The sequence below is a fragment of the Choloepus didactylus genome, chromosome 7, assembly GCF_015220235.1.
Source record: "Choloepus didactylus isolate mChoDid1 chromosome 7, mChoDid1.pri, whole genome shotgun sequence".
Lineage (NCBI taxonomy): Eukaryota > Metazoa > Chordata > Mammalia > Pilosa > Megalonychidae > Choloepus > Choloepus didactylus.
Genome location: NC_051313.1, coordinates 126,793,755 through 126,814,065, shown reverse-complemented (window position 1 = coordinate 126,814,065; position 20,311 = coordinate 126,793,755). Strand labels below are relative to the sequence as shown.

At 43.3% G+C, this 20,311-nt stretch overlaps 1 protein-coding gene and 2 non-coding genes across 3 annotated transcripts; all 3 read left to right on the top strand.

Annotated features, from left to right (window-relative positions):
• Positions 1–2,989: 2,989 nt before the first annotated feature.
• TRNAY-GUA lies at positions 2,990–3,078 on the top strand. The gene is given in 2 exon segments: positions 2,990–3,026; positions 3,043–3,078. It is a non-coding gene; the product is annotated as a tRNA-Tyr (tRNA).
• Positions 3,079–16,029: 12,951 nt separating this feature from the next.
• TRNAY-GUA lies at positions 16,030–16,119 on the top strand. Its single transcript is given in 2 exon segments — positions 16,030–16,066; positions 16,084–16,119. It is a non-coding gene; the product is annotated as a tRNA-Tyr (tRNA).
• A 1,860-nt stretch (positions 16,120–17,979) lies between these two features.
• ABT1 (activator of basal transcription 1) lies at positions 17,980–19,733 on the top strand. The gene is made up of 3 exons (XM_037842226.1): positions 17,980–18,255; positions 18,813–19,021; positions 19,154–19,733. The coding sequence occupies exons 1-3, from the start codon at positions 18,015–18,017 to the stop codon at positions 19,505–19,507; spliced, it is 804 nt and encodes a 267-aa protein (XP_037698154.1). The 5' UTR covers positions 17,980–18,014; the 3' UTR covers positions 19,508–19,733.
• Positions 19,734–20,311: the final 578 nt, after the last annotated feature.

Genomic DNA, 20,311 nt, shown 5'->3' with positions numbered 1-20,311 from the left:
ATCTGGGAACGTCCCTGAGCCCCCTGTGTCATCTTTGATATATGGAAGCAAGTTAAAAGGACAAAGTGCGGGACTACAAATCAATAGTGATCAGACAGCCCCAAGACAAATTCCGCCCCTCCCAGCCACCCCTAATCATTAACCTCTACTCCAGCGTGCTGGTTCTTGTCGGGAGAAGGCCACAGGGTGCAGGTGGACCAAGGCGTGGAGTCCGCAGAAACATCTGTTTAGGAAATTGGGCACGAGTTTAACACTGGAATCTTATCTACGGAAACCAGGAACAAGATTCAAATTGAGGATGCAGCCAGGAAAGAAAATGAAGTTTCTCAAACAATGAGGCACGGCTTTGGCCTTCCCAATATTTCCTGCCAATCCCCACTTTCCTTAAAATTCCACCAATTGGCTCTGCTGCCCCCAAGAAACAAATTCGCAGTCACTGGGGATTACCCGCTGTGCGGACGCATGGCCACGAGGGGGCGCGCGTCCCGGTTACTTTCTGACTTCTTTCAGCTTCTCTAGTCTCGATTTTAACCAAGGGGTGTGTGCAAGTTATTTTTCTAAGGCAAACATTGATGGGAGAGCGAATATACTTATTGCCGCAGCCTTAGAGTCAGAGTCCTTGCAAAAAAGATAAAGGCAGTTGCCACTTTTTCTTGTGGCTCTATCGCGTTACAAGCTACCAGGTACCAGCTATCAAGTATGGTGCTAGGTGTTAAGTGCTTTCAACGCACGCTGATTCTGAAAAGGAAGATCCGTTGGGCGTTGATAGGGGCCCATCACCTGCAAAAAAGCCTTATGAAGGCCCTCACCCAACATCTGCACCTTCAACTGCTTCTTTGCCTGAAATTCCACCAAGAGAGTCTTCCTCTTTTTAGGACTTAATGTTGCTTTCTAGTTTCAATTAAATTAGTGCAAGGTGATAAAGAAAAATTGAAATGGAGAAGGCCAAACATCTTATTTAAGAAAGTTACTTTATGTCCCTAGACTTTTCCAAGATCTTTATATGCCCTGAATGCATGCTCTGGTCTTTTGCTTTTTCATTGCAGTCACAGATGACAAAAAGTCCATAACTGTGGGAAAAAACCCATCACCTTACCCCCATCTTAAACAAGAGAGTTCAGAACTTAGGTGATCTGAGTGTGTGGAGAAACCTACCATTCTTCTCAAAATTTGGCTCAAGACCGATGTCACCTTAACTCTCACCACCATCTAGGTGCTTTCTCCTTACTCTCCCCCACTGGATAGTATTTACCCAGCTATGTAAGTCAGTTTCATCTCCATTCATTCTTTCTCCTTGCTTATTTTTTATGATTCTATTAGGAGTGCAAGTGTTGAATTGGAGTGAAAGAAAATAGCTTAATCCTATAGATCAGATCCATGGGTTGTGCTTTAGCACAACTGACTCAGAACTGGTTGTTATGGGAGGCTTTGAGCCATGACGTGGGAATTGTAGTTTCTGATAACATTGAGTTAGGTATTAAATTCTCCAAACTCTCAGTTCCCACAAAGGTAGAATAATGAACCAGAATATTGCCTTAAAATCCACATGGAAGTTTTGCCAGTTGTTAAACTATTGTCTTAGCCTTCTTTAATATGCCTTATGATACAGGAATGGGCTTCTGTAAACTACATGGCTACTTTACTACTTGACCCCGTTAGACTTTGCCAAAAGAGAAGCTAGATGGAGTCTGCAAAGCTGGAGAAGGAAAGGTGAACTTGCTCCTTCATGTTTGCTCTCTGAAGGCTTCCTGTTCCTCTAAAAGTCACTCTGTTATATTTCTGTATCCCAGCAGAGGCAGTTCCTTGCTGTAGCAGCAATTATGTCCAGCACATTCTGAAATTTTGGCACAACTTGGCATCACTGCTGCTTTTATATCTGGTATCTAAGGCACAGATAGGACACCTGATAATGTAGGAGAGAAACTGTCCATTTCTCAGGATGCCTCCCCTCTAGCTGCTTACTCTCTATTAATTTAGGAACATTGAAAGGAAATTTACCAGATTATATTCTCTTTGCTTCTCATGAAAGGAATTTAAGTACCGAGTTAAATATCAACAATGTGCTCTCAATATTTCTGATGGGAGGTGCTGGTAGTTGCCATTTGATGAAACATTTGGATTCTTTTCAATAATATATGTATGGAGAAAGTTTATTTTAATAAGCAAGGATATTTTATAGAGAAATCTACTTAATAGTCTTTTCCTTAGACCCATCATCAAAGAATGATTTTTCTCTCCAATTGCTTCAGCATATTCTCCATTTGTGTCCATTTCTGCCTTAGGTGCAAGGAAGCTTGAGTGTGCAATTTCCCCTGAACCTCAATGTTTGATGGTTTGCTATGAAAAATGAATGTTTACATTGCCATTTAAAATTTTTGAGAATTTTTGTTTCATTTTAATTACCTCACTATAAATATGCAGTATATGTACGACCCAAATCAGTTATCCAAACTAAGAAAATTTACACATGCACACACATGAGCAAAAAACAAAACGCACATTTCATCAGTAGAGTAATAAATATACACGATCTCCCATTCGACTTTCAGAAAAGAGAATCTCAATGGTACGAAAATGCACTGATCTTTGCTCTGTTTCGGGACTCTAGTAACCTCTTCTACTTAGATGTTTGTATTCAAAAAAACCGTGTCATTTATGGACCAAATTAAGATGCTTTTGAGAGAGAAAGAAGGACGTAAATAGAACACCAGGACACCGGACGTGATTCGAGGGATTCATTATGGTTATAACATACCTAGGGGAATAAGACATGGGATGCCCGTAGTATTTTTGTTTTTAGTTAAGTGAAAAATACAATAAATTTTACATATTTATAAACCAATGAAACGACTACCCAGATGATTATATAGGATATTTCTAGTGCCTAAGAAGATTGCATTAGAATTGTCTGTACTTTCAAAATGAATGTAGATACAATTAAACACGAAGACAGACATTATATTGGAAATTCTAAATCGCCTTGGCACGTCCTTCGATAGCTCAGTTGGTAGAGCGGAGGACTGTAGGTTGGTAGTCCTAGACATCCTTAGGTCGCTGGTTCGAATCCGGCTCGAAGGATGGTAATTCTGGAACTCCCTCAAGTGAAGGAGCATGAAATAGCTAATCCAAATGGCCATTGCCAACACCTGCCATCAGAAATTAGAGCACATAAATGACATACTCGGCGAAGCTGGCCTTTCATATCTGTTACTGAAACGCTTCTGCGAGGGGCAACCATATCTTTGAAAGATTTTAGTGTTCGTTTTTCACTTGCGAAATTCGACCTCGGAACAGCTACACCCATCTCCCCTCACCGCCCTCTCATTTCCTCCCCGAGTTTCCTGCCGTATCCCCTTGCCTCTCTATCGACCCAACAAATGCAGTTTTTATTCCCTCTCGGGCCACCGGGTTAGAATCTGGACTCCTGCATGTCCACACCAGACCAAACAAATCAGAGGCAGCGCCCACGACAGAGTTCTGTTGAGAAAGCGCGTGAGAAGTGTGGGAAGTGGGAAGGTTTTCATTTTACATTTTGTTTTCACTTCACATTTTGTTGGAGGGTACTTTCTAACGAAGCCTTTTGATAGAAACAATTTCAAACATACATAAAACCGGGTAGTACAATGAATTCTCATCATCCATCACTTCATAGCTATTTTTGGATCATCTAGCTCAAATATACAGCCCGACTCCGATCTTTCTACATAAATCCCAAATAAGCTGTCATTTCGCCCATTGTTGCTGTATTTCGAGGAGATCGGTGTCAGGGATTTAAAAAACCAGGACAACTGACTAAAACTGTTCTTCCTTAAAATTAACAGAGAGTGAGTGGGAACGCCAGGAAAGCGCTGCAGCTGCGAGCTGAGGTCTTCTCGGCCGCCGGTATTTTAGGAACATATTTGGAGCCTGTCTGGGGAAAAATTAAGTCCATTTTTGTTATCCGCTTCTGTCTTTTCAGATGACTTCGTGCCTAGAACAGGGTGAAAAAATATTTCACGGCCCCCAACAAGGGCGGGTATATATTCACAAATAATATAAATAAGAATAATAATATTAAAAAGCCCAAGCGCAGCGTCCCTAGCAGTGGGTCTCGCGGGGCTCGGCGGCGCTTTAAGGGCGAGGATGGCGCCCCCTGGCGGGCGCGTCCTCAAGCGACGAGCCCGAGGAAGGCGGGCCTGGGATTCGGGTAGGGCTCGCTCCCAGGACCTCCCGGGGACGCGGGACCCCCCCCCAGGCCGGGTTGCATTGGGCACAAGGGAACAGCGGTTTGTGAGCTGAGGGGAAACCTGTGAGGACGGGACTGGAGAGAGGACTAAGCGCGCGGCCCAGTAAACGCGGGGTTCCCGGTGCTGGGCCCCGTCTTTCGCTTCACCCGCAGGCGAGCCCGCAAGAAGGAGCAGGAGGGAAGGAGGGAGGCGATTCCACCTGCTAAGCCTGGGTGGACCCTCCCGGATTTGAGGTGAGGGCTTTCGCTCCCGCTCTGCTCCACTGCAGGCGGTCTTCGTCTTTGCTCCCAAAGCCCAGTTTCCAGCCTGGGTTGGCAGCTGAGATTTGCCAGGTAGAAGAGCCTTCCAAGTCTATTTTCAACGGTTCTGCCTTTTCAAAAACACAGGAAGGGTTGTAAGCAGAAAGTTTCAACACAAACGTGAACTTTGTTGCTGGAGTCCAACGTTTAGTAACAGTCTATGATAGCCAAACAACAACAACAAAAAACCATTTATTAAGATCACTTAATTCAAGCAGACCTGAGTTATTCTAAGCCTTAAAAAGCCCTTGTTAAAATAACTTGCTGTTGCTCTAATCTTCAACAACAACAACAACAACAAAAAATATACTGTCTGTTCCCAGGAACTTTCTCAGCAATGCCTGCCTGGAGATGTAAGGGATATCACCGTATAATATGATAACCAACGCCTTCTTCTTGAAAAACAAGCCTGAATGAGGGGAGGACTTCAAAATAACAGGAGATTCTCACCAAACAGCTTTTTATTTTCTATATTTTTCCCCTTCTGCTTTCTTCTGGATCTTGGCCATTTCTTTGTCTGCTGGGGATTTTAAAGCCCAAACTGCTCTTCCCATTCTGAACTGGTCTTGGAAGGTTTTTTTCCCTCCAGTTCCTTGTTGATACATCTTCAATAAACTCACCTTCTCACCAAAGCAAAGAGATTTTTTCTCTGTTTGATGTGGGATCCAGGGGGCCTGACTATTCAAGACCGTGTTTTCTGATGGTAACATTAATTCTGGAATAAGCAAGGGGGAAACCAGGCCAACTCGTCCCCGCACTCTCCCGGGCCCATTGGGTGAAGTTGTCAACCACAGTGGGAGTTAAACTTGTCAGGGCAGACTTGTTTGGTCCATTGTTTCTCTAGTTTTCCAAGACAGGGTTTTGGCAAGAGAGAGAAACTTGTATATTTATCCAGTGACAATGATATACAGGTATAGATGTAAAATAAGTTGTTTAGGAAAAAACATGAGGCAGCTGTGGCTTGAACAGGCCAAACATGCAAACCGTGTACTCCACCACAGAGTTAGGCCTCAGCACCCCACAGCACTTTACTATGTTCTGAAATTCTACATCTATAAATCTATATTCTGAAGTGCACAGAGGGAGACAAACTTTATTTTCTCTTTGATTTGAATTAAAAATAAAATCAAGAGAGAATCTGGATAAAACTATAGGTAGCAGCATTTCATGGTTAATATGAATTTTCCCTTGGAGGTTTCAATGTGAGAAGGAAAGGTTTCAAAATTACTTTTCTTTTTTATTCTTAAAATGACCTGAGTGGCTAGGAAGACAGGTAATGCATGGGTGGTTGGAGATACTGGCAGGGTTCCATATCTTGTTCTTTTTTCTCTTTCTTCCCATCACATTTAAAACTCAGGCACTGGGTTCTATTAGGTGCTGTTCTCAATTTAAGAATATGATGACTTCTCTCAACAAATGGTAACTGAGGACCCCTAAGAAGAGGCACTGTTCTAGGCATTTAGCGTATATTAATACCACAAAAAGATCCTTGCCCTCCAGTCAATGGCTTTTCAGAGTGGAAAAGATATCATACACTTAAAAGGTAAATTGTTTCATATGTCAGAAAACAATAGTGATATGGAAAAAGGAATAAATAGAAGAGGTGAAGGGCATCTGATTAATGGTTGGGTGCAGGATTTAAAGAAATGCTCAGGGAAAAGCTAATTTTTGACTCTTTCTGGTATGCTCTAGTGATGTTTTTACACTATCCATCTTTGCTTTTGCCTATGAGTCCTGCTCCATCTCCTTAATAAGTAAATTTGTTGATTACGCCACTGACGGTACCTTAAAAATATAAAGCTCCTCTTTTTCATGGAAAAGGACTTGTGTCTAAAAAGAGAGATTAAGTGAAAATGGGACAAAAGAAGGCAATTAGTTGGTTCTGAAGAAATTTTCACATCCTCTGGGCTAGGACTCCTTGGGATTGAAAGGATGTATCATAAGCAAGGATGAAAATGTTTATTCTTTAAGGATAAAAATACCACTTCCTTGAGGATTTTGTTCTTTTTCCTGAGGGCAGTAGATAAGCTTTAAACTTGTTCTTCAATTGCAGTTACCTGTTTAAATTTGTATTTTTAAAAGTTCATTTTAATGGCAGTATAAAGAATAGGGAATAGGTATAGAGAAGGATATGGATAAGTTTGGGGGAATGGAGGTTATTTACAGGTCATATGAGAGATGATGGAGGAGGGGAGTGATGTACCGTTCTCACAGTGGAAATGGAGGCTTTTAAGGTTTTTAAAGAGTGATCATTATCCCTCTCTTGCATAGTGGAAGTTGCTGATTTGAGTCCAGGAACTATTCCAGCCTCCCAAAGAAAAAAATTCTTTTCTCAGGAAGGCAGGAGACAGGATGATACAGGAATCTATATTTGGATTCCAAGCAAATGGGCAATTTACACAGCTATGGTGTATTCAGGCCTTCTAAAGTCACTTTAGTTGCTTATTTTATTTTGACTGCAGCTTTTTACAGCTTAGATTAAACAAGTAAGTAGGTGCAATAATCTTACAAATACTCTCACATGATCATTCTAAGTTTATAAAAATAATCTTCCAGGGCTAAACATTCTCTTCACTTTCCTCCTTCCTCATTGGTAGCTCCTTCCTAGTCTCCTTTACTGGTTCCTCCTCTTCTCTCTGTCTCTTTAATATTAATTGTTCCCTCAGGGTTCAGTCCTTGGCCCTTCTCTGTTATCTGTCTACACTCAATCCTTCCAGAATCTGCTCCAGTCTTATGGCCTTAAATCTATGTGCAAATAACTCACAGCATCATATCTTGAGCCCAAACTTACCAACAATTTCAGAGGTTTATGCAGTACTCACTCCAACCTACACAGCGTCTCCACTTAGAGGTTAGTAGTCATCAAAACTGGATTCCTAATCTTTCTCTCCTAAATCTGCCCCATCCACCATCATCCCCACTTCATTCCATCCTTCCCGATTCTCTGGAGTCTCCCCTTTGCCTCACATCCCACATCAATATATTAGTCAACCCTGTTTTCTCTACATTCATTATATATCCATGATCTTATCATATCTCACCACTTTTGTGGCCACAACTCCATTCCAGCCACCATCATTTTCCCCTGGATCACTGAAGTAGCCTTTAATCTGATCTCCCTGCTTCTCCCCTGACCACTTATTGCCTATTCTTATACAACATCATGGATGATCCTTTCAAAACCTATTGCTTATTTTGGGTTATCCAAGGATTTCAGTGCAAGTACTTTATCCCAGAAAACATTGGTGGGGAATGATGACGTGAAATAGGAAAGGGAAGTAAACCAAGGATTACCACTCTGGGCAACTTGATCTTAATCCCTCTGGGAAAGTCTGGGAAACTGTGGAAAATGTACCTCAGAATGATCATATTTCAGAGGAAGCTGGGGTAGTCTTATATCGTTTACCAAGAGTTATTGTTTGGGGATTGCTCCAAACCCCTTAGAACGTTGGCCTGCCATGTGTGTGGGCAGAGTGGGATCAGCAACCAGGGAAAGGCTTCATGTAACAGGATGCGGGTACCAGCAGGTGGAAATCAGATTGGTGGACTTCAAAATGGTGAGGGCCCAGGGGATGTGGGTGAGGGAACAACAAGGTATTGAATGTGGGGCAGCTCCTTCATCACAGTCTTCACAAGGCTTGACCATCAGCTAATATAAAGCCTCAGATATCTTTAAAAAATTTCTAATTCCTCCTTTTGTTCATGCCTAGTCATCTTGATTTCCTTTAGTTGTATGTCCATGTACTTCTTCGGCTCATTGAATTTATTTAGGAGAGTTGACGTAACATCTTTGATTAGTTGTTCCAATGCCTGTACTTCCTCTGTTGTTTATTTTTGTTCCTTTGGGTGGGCTTCTCTTCCTGTTTCTTTGTATGTCTTGTGATCTTTTGTTGAATTCTGGGCATTTGATTATTTTGATGCCCAATGTGAACAGTTATGTCCTCCTCAGGTCTCTCTAAGCCTGCATCTTACCCTGGGCATGCATAGGAACTTTCAAGAATTCCTCAGTATGTGCAACCATTTCCCCTCCAAGAAAGGAGTTCCTTTCCCTGGCTTCTCCTCCTGGGGCCCTGGGCAGTGCTCTTTGTTTTTCCTATAGTTTTTCTTCCCCTGCAGCTGTGCTCAGCTCCACTCCCAGACTCTGGTCTAACTTTTCACCCCAGCTTTCAGTACTGGGTCTGCTTTGTGGTTCCATGGCTCAGCTCCTCCTTTCTGCCCCACTTTCCTGTCCTACGGTAACTTCCAGCTTAGGAGATGCAGATGGCAGCCCTGAGTCTGTCTTTGATGGAGCTAGTTGGGATCATTGTACAAAGAAACCCAGTATTTCCTTTAAGCACACCAGTAATCAGGCCCAGGACCTGCACTGGGAACACAGAAGGGCTACCAAACCACCACTGGGGTTTTATCAGGCTTCAGGGACTTGCAATTGAAAGTCTGCAGGCTGCTGAGCCATCTCTGTGAGTTGCACAGATCCTAGTGGGGGGAGAGGAATGGACTGATAAATTTGTCCCATCCTCTCCTACTGTTTTTTAAGTTTATGTTTGTTTTTTTTTCTCTTCACTTCTGCATTCCTTGAGTTGTTCTCTAGTCTCATCATCTTCTAGAACTTTGAGAAAGTTGATTTTGTTCATTTTCTTCTTATTGTTGTTTTTTGTTATTTCTGAGGAGGGATGCTCACTAGTACATCTTATATGCCTCAGATGTCTTAAAGAACCTGGAATGAAAACAGTCTTGTATGGAAGGAGCATTGATGTGAAGAATGAGAAATTTGAGCCAGGCTAGTGAAAGAGATCAGGCACAGATGATGTCCCTGTGATGCACTTATAGGTTTTGGGGTGTATCTTGCAGACAAGATAGGGTTTGAGAACAAGCCCACAAACTTGGCTGACAGGCTTTAGGCTGAGCAATGTTTTTAAGAGCAGGAGGCATCAGGGGGACAGGCACTGTGGTTCACTGCCAACCAAGGAGAATTCCCTGATGAACCTTCCTGTTGTGGATCGGGATGCAGAAGGGCTATTTAATAGGAGTAAAGGCGAAGCCAATGTAGGTAAGTCCTTTCAGGGACAGAGTCTCAGCTTCAAATAAGTGCTATACTTTAAATTTAATTGAGGTGATTTAGTAGTGGTAGTGTCCCCAGATGCCCAACATAAAAAAAGTAAAATTCTCTCTGAATTCACCACAACTTTTAAAGATGCTTTCCCATAAGGATTTGCGGTTATTTTCTTTCAATAAATTGAAGATATCATTTCATTGGTTCAGTCCAATATAATCTACATGTCAGTAAGTTACCTGGTTGGTCTCCAGGGATAAATTAGAATAAATGTTCAGTGTTGATTTCTGTTTCTGGTAAATCAATATTCAGCAGCAACAGTTGCCAGATCAGCCTTAGGGAGAGGAACTCTAAACTCATGAGCCCATACATAGCTTCTATTCCTGCAACCATTTCTATTTCATTCAGGGACCCATTCAGTAAGCACTAGTGTGGCCAAAGATGGATGCTGCCTAACATCCACTAGATGAGGCACATTCACAACACAGGCTGTGCTGATTTTTGGAATATCTGAGCGTGTAACTTTTTTCCTTCAAGGCTTTCAAAAGGCAATTAGAAAAACCAGCAACCCTATCGTTTGTATAATTACTATTATCCCATATGTTTCAAGACTTACAGCTGTTATATAAATCAGTATTTCCCTTTAAGACTACTGTTCTAGTTTGCTAATGCTGCCAGAATGCAAAATACCAGAAATGGACTGGCTTTTATAAAAGGGGGTTTATTTGGTTACACAGTTATAGTCTTAAGGCCATAAAGTGTCCAAGGTAATGCATCAACAATCAGGTACCTTCACTGGAGGATGGCCAATAGTGTCCGGAAAACCTCTGTTAGCTGGGAAGGCACATGGCTGGCATCTGCTCCAGAGTTCTGGTTTCAAAATGGCTTTCTCCCAGGACGTTCCTCTCTAGGCTTCAGCTTCTCTCCAAAATGTCACTCTCAGATGCTCAGGGGCGTTTGTCCTCTCTTAGCTTCTCTGGAGCAAAAGTCAGTTTTCAAAGGCTGTCTCCAAAATGTCTCTGTAAGCTGAAGCTCCTCTCTCAGTTCCAGTGCGTGCTTCAAAGTGTCCCTCTTGGCTGTAGCAGCTTGCTCCTTCTATCTGATCTTGTATAGTGCTCCAGTAATTTAATTCAGACCCACCCTGAATGGGCAGGCCAACACCTCCATGGAAATTATCCAATCAGAGTCATCACCCACAGTTGAGTGGGGCGCATCTCCATGGAAACACTCAAAGAATTACAATCTAATTAACACTGATAGGTCTGCCCACACAAGATTACATCAAAGATAATGGTGTTTGGGGGACGTAACACATTCAAACTGGCACATTCCACCCCCTGGACCCCCAAATGACATTATCTTTCCACATACAAAATACATTCATCCCACAACAATATCACAGAAACTTAAATCATTTCAATAACAATAGCTAAGTACAAGATCCCATCAAAATCAATTATAGGCATGGTCAGTCCTAAGGGGCTGTTGCGTTGTGTGGTGATTAGCACATAATTCTCCTTTAACTGTGGATCCATGAACTTAGAACAAGTTATGGGCTTCCAATATACAAAAGAGGGACATTCACAGGATAAACATTCCCACTGCCATAAGGAGGAACAGTAAGGAAAACAGGGTTAACAGGACCAAAACAGTTCCTAAAACCCACAGGACAAACTCCACTAGACTTCAAAGTCTGAGAGTCATACACAGAACGACGCTGCACCCTTGGGGCTTGAGAGAATGGGAGTCTAACCCTTCCTAAGGGCCTTTGTGGCAGCCCTTTCCTCTCCAAATGCTTGGGTGAGTGCTCCAACATATCCACACATTGGGGAGACCACCTTCCCAGCCCCACCCTCCTCAAACATCGGGGCAGCACCCGGATTCCCTTCCATCTCCAAGGCACACGCTCAACCCCTTCAGAACAGTGTGGTGGCAGCCAGGCTCTCCCCAATTCCCTGGGAATGTGCTCCACCCTCTTTAGGGCTTCAGGTGGCAGAACATTTCCTGAGCATCAACGCAGAAGGCCCGCCCTCGACCTCCAGGGCAAACTCACCCTTTCCATGCATGTGGACTGCTTCACTCTCCCAGCCCGAGATCTCTTGACCTCAGACCTCAACCTCCATGGCTCTGTCTTTGAAGAAATTTTTCCTTCAGTTTGTTCCTTGTCTGTCTCCTCCAGTCCAGACTGGCAATGGCTCTGTCTATAAAGATTTCGCAAAAATTCTGTTGGCTTCGCATGAAGCATACAGGGGTCAAAGCCATCAGACAATAGGACTTTCCACAAATCCTTTCTGCTTAATTCCTTTTCCAATCTTGGCTTGTACTGAAATGGTGGCTGGGTTCCATGTTTGGTTACATCCTCACGTTGGGCTGTAGCTTCTGGGATTCCACCTTTTGGAAGCCCAGAATTCTCCAAATTATCAGTTTCTGGTTTCTTTGTACCCAAGAGTTCAGTTCTAAGTTTATCTATCCTGTTGCATTTTACTATAAGCTGCAAGTAGAAGCCAGGCTACTTCTTCTATATTTTGCTTGGAGATCTCATCAGCTAAATATTCCAGGTTGTCGCTTTCAAATTCTGCCTTCCATCCAACACCAGGACTCAATTTTGCCAAATTCTCTGCCACTTTAAAACAAGGATCGTCTCTCTTCCATTTCGGAACAACAGATTCATCATTTCTGTTCAAGACCTTGTTGGGAGTATCTTTAGAGTCCATATTTCCACAAACAGTCTCTTCAAAGCAGTTTAGGCCTTTTCTATCAAGCTCCTCACAATTCTTCCCAAATCTTCCCCTTATCCATTTAAAAAGCCGTTCCAACATGTTTAGTATTTGCAAACTCAGCAGCAAAAGCACCCCACTTCTCTGGTACCAAAATCTATTCTAGTTTGCTAATGCTGCCAGAATGCAAAACACCAGAAATGGATTGGCTTTTATAAAAGGGGGTTAATTTGTTTACACAGTTACAGTCTTAAGGCCATAAAGTGTCCAAGGTAATGTATCAACAATCGGGTACCTTCACTGGAAGACGGCCAATAGTATCTGGAAAACCTCTGTTAGCTGGGAAGGCACATGGCTGGCATCTGCTCCAGAGTTCTGGTTTCAAAATGGCTTTCTCCCAGGACGTTCCTCTCTAGGCTTCAGCTTCTCTCCAAAATGTCACTCTCAGATGCTCTTGGGGCGTTTGTCCTCTCTTAGCTTCTCCGGAGCAAAAGTCAGTTTTCAAAGGCCGTCTCCAAAATGTCTCTGTAAGCTGAAGCTCCTCTCTCAGTTCCAGTGCGTGCTTCAAAGTGTCCCTCTTGGCTGTAGCAGCTTGCTCCTTCTGTCTGATCTTATATAGTGCTCCAGTAATTTAATTCAGACCCACCCTGAATGGGCAGGCCAACACCTCCATGGAAATTATCCAATCAGAGTCATCACCCACAGTTGGGTGGGGCGCATCTCCACGGAAACATTCAAAGAATTACAATCTAATTAACACTGACAGGTCTGCCCACATAAGATTACATCAAAGACAATGGCGTTTGGGGGACATAATACATTCAAACTGGCACAACTACCTAACCATAATCCAAGACAGATGAGAATTTTAGTAATTGTGATGATACAGCACAGGGACCTTATGAGTAAATTGTATAATTGTAAAACTGTAATTTGTTAAATTGTATAATGTTATTAAATAACTACTATGGGCAAAAGAGCGAGTAGAAAAGCACAAACTGGGAATCAGAAAAGGGGGTGGTATGTAGCAATATATATACTTCTTATGGTGGAGTTCATTGATGTTGAAGTTTTTGTTCAGGTTCAGTTAAACTTCAATTAAGTTTTGTTTTGTTTTGAAACAGCTTCATTGAGTATGATTTAAATGCAGTAAAATTCACTCCTTTAAGTGTATAGTTCAATACATTTCAACAAATATATTGTCATATAATCACCACAGCCATCATAATATAGAACTTTTCATCACTCCAAAAATTTCATTTATACCTTCAGAAAGCATTGATGTGCTTTCCGTCACTGTGATTTTGCCTTTTTCAGACAGAGAAACAGAATCATAAAGTATTTAGCCTTTTGAATCTGGCTTTTTTCATTTAGCATAATACTTTTGAGATTCATTCTTGTCGTGTGTATCTGTAGTTCCTTTCTGATTAATAAGTAGCAGTCCACTGTATATACATACCACAGTTTGTTTAATCATTCATCAGTTGATGAAAATTTGAGTTGTTTTCCATTTTGTGCTGTTATAAATAAAGCTGCTACAAACATTCAAGTACAAGTCTTTGTGTGAACATATATTTTCAGTAAATATGTAGGAGTGGGGTTGCTGGATACTATGGTAAGTATATGTTTAACTTTCAAAGAAACTACCAAACTACCTAAATTGGGCTGTACCATTTCCCCATCAGCAATATTTGAGGAGTCCAGTTTCTATGAAATCCTAGACAAAACCTCGAATTGCCAGTCTTTTAAATTTTAGCTATTCAAAGTAGTAATTATCATATTCATACAACCCGTCCACACTCAAGGGGAGGGCATTAAACAGGGTGTGTGACTTGGTGCAGGGGAATCTTGGGGACCATCTTAGAATTCTGCCTACAGTAAGCGTGTAGTAGCCTTTCATGGTTTTAGTTTCCATTTCCATCATGACTAATGATGTTGAGCACCTTTTCATGTCATTATTTGCCATTAGTATATCTTCTTTGGTGAAGTGTAGGTTCAAGTCCTTCCCCATTTTTAAATTTGAGTTGTCACTGAGTCAAAAAACTGTTTTGCAAATATTTTCTGCCAGTCTGTAGAGTTTTAATTCCTTAACAGTATCTTTTTTTAATTAAATTCAGTTTTATTGAAATACATTCACACACCATACAATCATCCATGATATACAATCCACTGTCCACAGTATGATAACATAGTTATGTGTTCATCACCACAGTCTATCTCTGAACATTTTCCTTACCTCAGAAAGAACCAGAACAAGAATAAAAAATAAAAGTGAAAAAAACACCCAAATCATCCCCCCATCCCACCCCATTTGTCCTTTAGTTTTTATCCCCATTCCTCCACTCATCCATACACTAGATAAAGGGGGTGTGATCCACAAGGTCTTCACAATCACACTGTCACCCCTTGTAATCTACATTATTATATAATTGTCTTCAGGAGTCCAGACTGCTGGGTTGGAGTTTGGTAGTTTCAGGTATTTACTTCTAGCTATTCCAATACATTAAAGCCTAAGAGGTGTTATCCATATAGTGCATAAGAATGTCCACCAGAGTGACCTCTCGACTCCATTTGGAATCTCTCAGCCACTGAAACTATTTCGTCTCATTTTGCATCCCCCTTTTGGTCAAGAAGATACTCTCAGTCCCACGATGCCGGGTCCACATTCATCCCCGGGAGTCATTCTCTGCGTTGCCAGGGAGATTTACAACCCTGGGAGTTGGGTCCCACGTAGGGGGGAGGGCAGCGAGTTCACCTGTCGAGATGGCTCAGTTAGAGAGAGAGAGGGCCACATCTGAGCAACAAAGAGGTACTCAGGGGGAGACTCTTAGGCACCGTTACATACAACTTTAGACTTTCCTTTGTGGTAATGAGCTTCATAAGGGCAAGTCCCATGCTTGAGGGCTCAGCACATCAAACCGCCAGTCCCAATGTTTGTGACAACATACGCTAGGGGATCAGCATCTCAAAGTTTAGAGATAGGCCTTACAATTCAGGGATAGAGTTAACTGCTGTAAGAGCTTACAATCTAGGGACTATTACAATTATTGTGTCCACGCTTAACAGTATCTTTTGAAAAGGAATTTTTTCTTTCCTTTTTATAATTTGCTTTCAAATCTCTTCTAAGAATTTTTTGCCTAATCAAACATCCCCAAAATTTTTTTCTAGAAGTTTTACAGTTTTTCTTCTGTTATATTTAGGTCTATGATTAATTTTGAGTTAGGCAATGGTCGAAGTTTTTGTTTTGTTTTTGCATATGGATGTCCACTTGTACCAGCACCAGTTGTGGAAAGCCTCTTCTTTCTCCATTTAATTAACTTGGTACCTTTGTCAAAAATCATTCGTCAATATATGTGTGGGTCTTTCCTGTCCCTCTACTCTGTCCCACTTATCTATAAACCTACCCTTACACCAATACCATTTCATCTTGATTACTAAAGTTTTTAAATATGTCTTGAAATCTGATTGTGTAAGTCCTCCAAATCGGTTCTTATTCAAGATTGCTTTTGTTATTTTAGGTCCTTTGCATTCCATATAAATTTTATAATTATCTTGTCAATCTCTCCAAAAAAGCCTGCTGGGGTTTTAAGATAACCCATAGATTAATTTGAGGGACTCGATATTTCAATAATATGGAATTTTTGGATCCTTTTTGAGAAATAAATTTGAGTATCACCACAGCAAAAGATATTAAGACAGAATATTAAAGGTATACTAATAAAACTTCGCCAAGAAGCCCTTCGATAGCTCAGTTGGTAGAGCGGAGGACTGTAGGCGTCTGACTAATGGCTATCCTTAGGTCGCTGGTTCGAATCCGGCTCGAAGGACTTACTTTTGGAAAGCCCAACGAAGGTTCATTAGTCTTCCATAGACTTAACAATGACTTTAATAAAACCCCTTAGTAAGGAAATTTGGGCAGTATGCCATCAAAGATGAACTCCTAGGACTCTCACGGTTGCTTCGTTATGTGACATCTGGGACGCAGGAGTTAGACGGGGGTCTCCAGGAAGTATTATATCTCACTGAGTTGAGAAAGGACCGCGAGGATTGTAGGGAATGTTCAGTTAAAAAATTTTTTGGAAGTTCGATGGCCCTTTGGGGCCTTCTATTATGTCAGTACTTTTTGAACACACATTTATTAATGACAATTTCAAATATACACAAGATAGAGAAAATAGTATAATGAACTCCTACGGTAGCCATCATGGTGGCACAGCTGACAACCAATCTTTTACTCTCCCAAATACCCTCGCCCGCATCTTTTGAAGCAGCTTCAAGACATGCTCTCATTTCTTTCACTGTTACTATATTTTGAAGACTTCTTTAAGAATTAAAGGCGGGATCGAGTCTGTTCTTCTCTCACTCCTCCAAAAAAAGGAGCAGAGAGCAACTGACAGAGTGATTCCCAGTAAAATAGACTGGCGAGAACTCGAGAAGTCTACTTTTTAGACATTTAGATGCTTCATGAAAGAGTGCGGCGCCGCGTTATTTTAGAAATACACTTGGGGCAAAAATTTTCCATCCCAGATTGTAATTGTGGACACATGCCGCTTCAGTCCTCTGGGTTGCTTTACGCCCAGGTTCGAGCAGGATGGGAAATTTTATCGGGCCATAGGAACGGCGGATTTATAATGATATTTCTCAAACTCGTCCCAGGTCCTTGCCACAAGGCCGGCAGATCATTTCCACGCAGTTCCCTGGAGCGGCCCTCGCAGTCTGTCTCGCGGCGCTTTAAGGTAGCAAACGGCACCCCCCGTCCCCTGTGGGGCTCGTTCCTAGGACCGCCTGGGGGCGCGGGACCACCAGGGCCAGGTTACGTTGGCACAAGGGAAAAGCGGTTTGTGAACTGAGGGGAAACCTGTGAGGACAGGACCGGGGAGGGAAGGATTGAGCGTGCTGCCCGGAGATCATGTGAGGGCCATGTGTGCATACGACAACATACCTGCAATATAAATGTAAATATATCAATAAATACATAACAGGCGCCAAATATGTTTTTAAACGAAGTAAAGAAATGTCATACATTTTACTATTTTAGGCATCTTATTCACAAACTCAAATTTAAACTGTTAAACTAAATTAACAATTCAAACCTTAAATCTAAATTTCGAAAACTTAAATTTGCACAATTAAACCACATTTTCAAAATTCAAATTTAAACAAGACAATAAAAACTTCTATGTTAAATTTCAAAAAATAATTAAAATTTCAAAACTCAAAATTAAATTAAAATTTGAGTAAGCGTTAAAGGCGTGTCATCTATCAACTAGGGTCGAACCCTCGTTGGTGAAATGATATTTTGATCGCTAAAACGTATAGACTCCTCCCACACCCGCACAGCCCCAATTGTTCTGCAAAATTAGGAAGAATCTGCCTCATCCGCTTTTTTTTTTGCATATCGTCAAGGTATTCTATAGGCTATGTTATATTTGGGGAACTACCTCTCTTCTGGGTTCTGTCTTTCCAGATCAGACGTAAAGTCTGGTTAAGCCGAATCTTTGATCCCGCCCCCAGCTCCGCCCTCTCGCTTCTGCAGCCGAACTGGGCCTCAGTTCCGCCCTCTCGGGTTATGCCTGTCTGTGGACCCGCCTACTTCGTTCCATCTGGTTCTTTCATTTGTCATCACCTGCATCGGCCCCGCCCCCTCACGGCGACCGTCGCACACGGTACACGTAAGACGGCGCAGCGCTTTACAGCAGTTGTGCTTTGCGTACCAGCCGGCATGGAGGCCGAGGAATCGGGGAAGGAAGCGGCGAAGCAGGAGCCGCTGGAAGGGGAAGACCAGAAACCGGGGCCGGAGGAAGAGCAGGAGGATCCTGGAGAGGAGGCTTGCGTCGGCAAAAAGCGGGTGGTGCCGGGTATTGTGTACTTGGGCCACATCCCGCCGCGCTTTCGGCCCCTGCACGTGCGCAACCTTCTCAGCGCCTACGGCGAGGTTGGGCGCGTTTTCTTTCAGCCCGAGGGTAAGTGCTAGCTGGCAAGTGGGCAGGCATGCGCGTCATGTCGTTTTTGGCTGTTAGGGCGGAAAAACTAGATGCTGGCTTTTGGAGCTGGCAGCGCGGGTCTCCTGGCTGGGTAATCGGTAGTATGCATGTCTCTTGGGACACTGGGGAAGCACGGTGTGTCTAGCTGTGCTTTAATTCTCTAATCTTGGCTCCTCTCACCTCTTCTTGGGCCTCAGTTTACCGGTTTGTTAAATGACAAAACCTGAATAAAAATCTTAGTGGTTATTTCACAAAACTAAACACACCCCTTTGTCATCAGGCCGCAGGTGAAGAAACAGTATATGATCAGCTGTCCTCCACTCCAAGTGTGTTCAGGGTAGGCCTGAATAAGGCGCTGACATTAAAAGAATTGAGTTACATAGAAGGAAATGGTGCATCTTTCACCCCTCTCGAATAGAGATCGAGGTGGGATCCTGGCCGGCAGTTCCGGAAAACAGCCGTGCGAGTGGGCGGTGCGGTCGCGTGGGTTACTTAGTCTGCCTCCTTGACCGTGGCTTTGTACTTCTGACGCGCAGACGGGTTTGTGCGGCGCAAGAAGAAGAAGGCGGCGGCTGCTGGGGCCACGGGAGGAAAGAAAGGGTCCAGGTACAGCAAGGACTACACTGAGGGCTGGGTGGAGTTCCGGGACAAGCGCGTGGCGAAGCGCGTGGCAGCCAGTCTACACAACACGCCCATGGGTGCCCGAAGGCGCAGCCCCTTCCGCTATGATCTGTGGAATCTTAAGGTGAGCTGACAGGTCGCCTCACAACACCTTTCATTCTCCTACTTCCCTGTCACTGCCACCCTCTGGCCTCTTGTCGATCCTGCTCGGATCTTCTGTCCAGCACATTCTGATCTCTTGTCTCCCTGCCCGCAGTACCTGCATCGGTTCACCTGGTCCCACCTCAGCGAGCACCTGGCCTTTGAGCGCCAGGTGCGCCGACAGCGCCTGAGAGCTGAGGTTGCTCAGGCTAAGCGTGAGACTGACTTTTATCTTCGAAGTGTGGAGCGGGGACAACGCTTCCTCGCTGCTGATGGTGACCCTGCCCGCCCCAATGGCTCTTGGGCCTTTGCCCAGCGCCCCACTGAGCAGGAGCTGAGGGCCCGTCGTTTGGCCCGACCAGGAGGGCGTGAACGGGCTCGCCTGGCTACTGCCCAGGACCAGGCCCGCTCCAACCAAGGACTTCTTGCCAGGATCTTTGGAGCTCCACCACCCTCGGAGGACATGTAGGGACCTGCTGTGGCCAGGGACAATTGAGGGTCAGGGAGGGTTCTCCCACCTCCTGGCCCTGCTTGTTTCTTTCCTACATCACAGGATAGTGATAATGATTACCCAGGCGAACATTTTACTGTTTCTCAAACCAGGAGTCTCTTGTGAAGGACCAATCATGAAAGTTGTGTGGTTCTTCTCAATTCCTATCATGTCAGACTGAGTATTAGTGTGATTATGATTGTTACAGATGCCTGGTTTGTCTTGTTTAACTCATGGCTGCCTGCCTTCCTGTCCAGTGGGGCCCCCTAAAAACTCTACTTCTTGGACCCAGGGAAGAGTCTTTACCTCCAACCAGAGTGATAATGGCTACCCCAGGCAATCTTATCCCATTTACCAACCATAGGTGAGGGCCTCAGCACTTTTCCAGTTTGCCAATGCTGCCATTTTGCAAAATACCAGAAATGGATTGGCTTTTATAAAGGGGGTTTATTTGGTTATAAATTTACAGTTGTAAGGCCATAAAGTGTCCAAAGTAAGTCATCAGCAGGGTACCTTCACTGAAGGATGGCCATTGGCGTCTGGAAAACCTCTGTTAGCTTGGAAGGCACATGGCTGATGTCTGCTTGTTCCCAGGTTGTGTTTCAAAATGGCATTCTCTAAAATGTTGCTCTTGGGGTATTTTGTCCTCTCTTAGCTGCAGCTGCTCTCCAAAATGTCACTCACTTGCTCTCCAAAATGTCACTCACAGCTGCTCTGAGGTCTTTCTGTCTGTGAATTCCTTTATGACTCCAGTGATCCCTGAATGGGCGAGGTAACACCTCC